General features: G+C 34.0%; 1 protein-coding gene across 1 annotated transcript in view; it reads left to right on the forward strand.

Annotated features, from left to right (window-relative positions):
- Window positions 1-1,842, forward strand: part of LOC111087333 (homer protein homolog 2-like) — a 66,675-nt gene that overhangs the window by 56,271 nt on the left and 8,562 nt on the right. Inside the window, exon 3 of the mRNA XM_022393619.1 lies at window positions 1,212-1,343. Within this exon, the coding sequence (XP_022249327.1) occupies window positions 1,212-1,343 (132 nt within the window). The remainder of the gene's footprint in view (window positions 1-1,211; window positions 1,344-1,842) is intronic.

A 1,842-nucleotide genomic window follows, 5' to 3' on the forward strand; every position in this document is an offset into this window, starting at 1 on the left:
CGCGAAATTCAAAACAAACAATCTACAAGAACGTATCTTTTTATCGATAATGAGGAAGTAAAGCCTTATATATTTGTTTTCCGGATATGCAAAATTGGAAATATAGCGTAAAATGATAGAATAAAGTTATCAATACCACAAATGCTCAGCATTGAAATGATTTGTTTGTTTTCATACATTCGCGCAGACTACTCGAGGGTTATCAGTGCTAGACATTCGTGATCTTGTTCTAGTAGACTTTAGACTGTTAGAGGGAAGACGGCTGGTTAGTCAACAGCACCCACTTCCAACTCTTGAGTTACTCTTGTCTGAACGAATAGTGGGAGTTGACCTTCACCCTTATAACGCACCCACAGCCCCAAACTTAACTGATCGACATTAATAAAAGTTTTTGATTTGTTGCGTTTGCGCAAGTGTTGTGACCACTACGGGGATCGAACCTCGAATTTCAGTATTATAAATTCGATGTTACCGCTAAGCCGGGGGGGGGGGGCAGCCATAATGAAAATTTAAATTTTAGTTTTGAGTGAACGTAATCCATACTGGAGGATTGTAAACATTACAGGATTAAGGCATAAGACTTTCAAGAAAATATCTTAGATCTCGTAAAAAAAAAGAACTCTCTTTCTTTCTTATTTTGTCGATGTTGCTTCGTTTTGGATTCTCAAGGAAAGCCAAAATGCATATTTGATTTCTTTAGCTCAATCGTATGTTATATTCCCATAATTTAAGTTTGCGTGTCGACATAGAAATGTTGAAAACAATTGGAATATAAATATATGCATTTTCGTTGTTTAAAGTATTTAGTTTTCAACATCGCGGATTGATTTTGTAATTCAAGTGTGAAACAGAAAGCGAGCATACTTAGACTTAATTTGGCTTTAATTAGATCAGTTTTTATTTTTTTTGTCCAGAAAAACAAAACTCTAGAAAATCTCGTATAAATTCATGTAGTGAATACCGCAATCAGAAAACTGTTTCTTTCTTTAAGCTCTAAAGGGGCAAATTCTTTTCTTAACGTTACTAATTGCACTTGCAAAGGCACATTTTTTTTCTTTACTATGTCCCACCGTTACTGATAGTTTGAAAAATTACTTACACTGCAGCTTAGTAAACGTGAAACCTAACGGATCATTTACAGAAGTTCAGTTGTGAAAATTATGACATTTGTGATTTTACAAAATGATCAAACTCTGTATTGTTACTTTTAGGCTGTGGTCAACAGTACCGTAACTTGTAACATGACATTCACAAAGACGTCTCAAAAGTTTGGACAATGGTCAGATGTCAAGACTGGTACAGTGTATGGCCTGGGCTTTCCGTCTGAAGGAGATTTAAACAAGGTAGTTTTTATTAATGTAAAAACTGATAGAATGTTTATATCTATATAAATATAATAGTACTGTCTATTGTATGTCCATGTAACTACTTCTATATAAATATAATAGTACTGTCTATTGTATGTCCATGTAACTACTACTATATAAATATAATAGTACTGTCTATTGTATGTCCATGTAACCACTTCGCAGGGTGTGGATGGATATTCACCAAAATTGGTATGGAGGTTCATTAGGTCCATGGGGAAATACATACTTATTTTCAGTTTTGCATTTTGCGGTTTTTAAGGGCGTTTTTGCGGTTTTTTTTTTACCATTACTTTACCCCCTGTTGATGGATCTCCATCAAATTTGGTACGAAGGTTTGTTGGATCTATGAGGCGATTACATGCAAACTTGCGGTTTCAAATTTTGTGTTTTACAGTTCTATGGGTGTTTTTTTTACAATTACATATAAAGGAAGCAACTTTTATATCTTAAGATAACATTTTATTAATCATGA

This window comes from Limulus polyphemus, unplaced genomic scaffold (genome assembly GCF_000517525.1).
Source record: "Limulus polyphemus unplaced genomic scaffold, Limulus_polyphemus-2.1.2 Scaffold2020, whole genome shotgun sequence".
In the NCBI taxonomy this organism is placed as follows: Eukaryota; Metazoa; Arthropoda; class Merostomata; order Xiphosura; family Limulidae; genus Limulus; species Limulus polyphemus.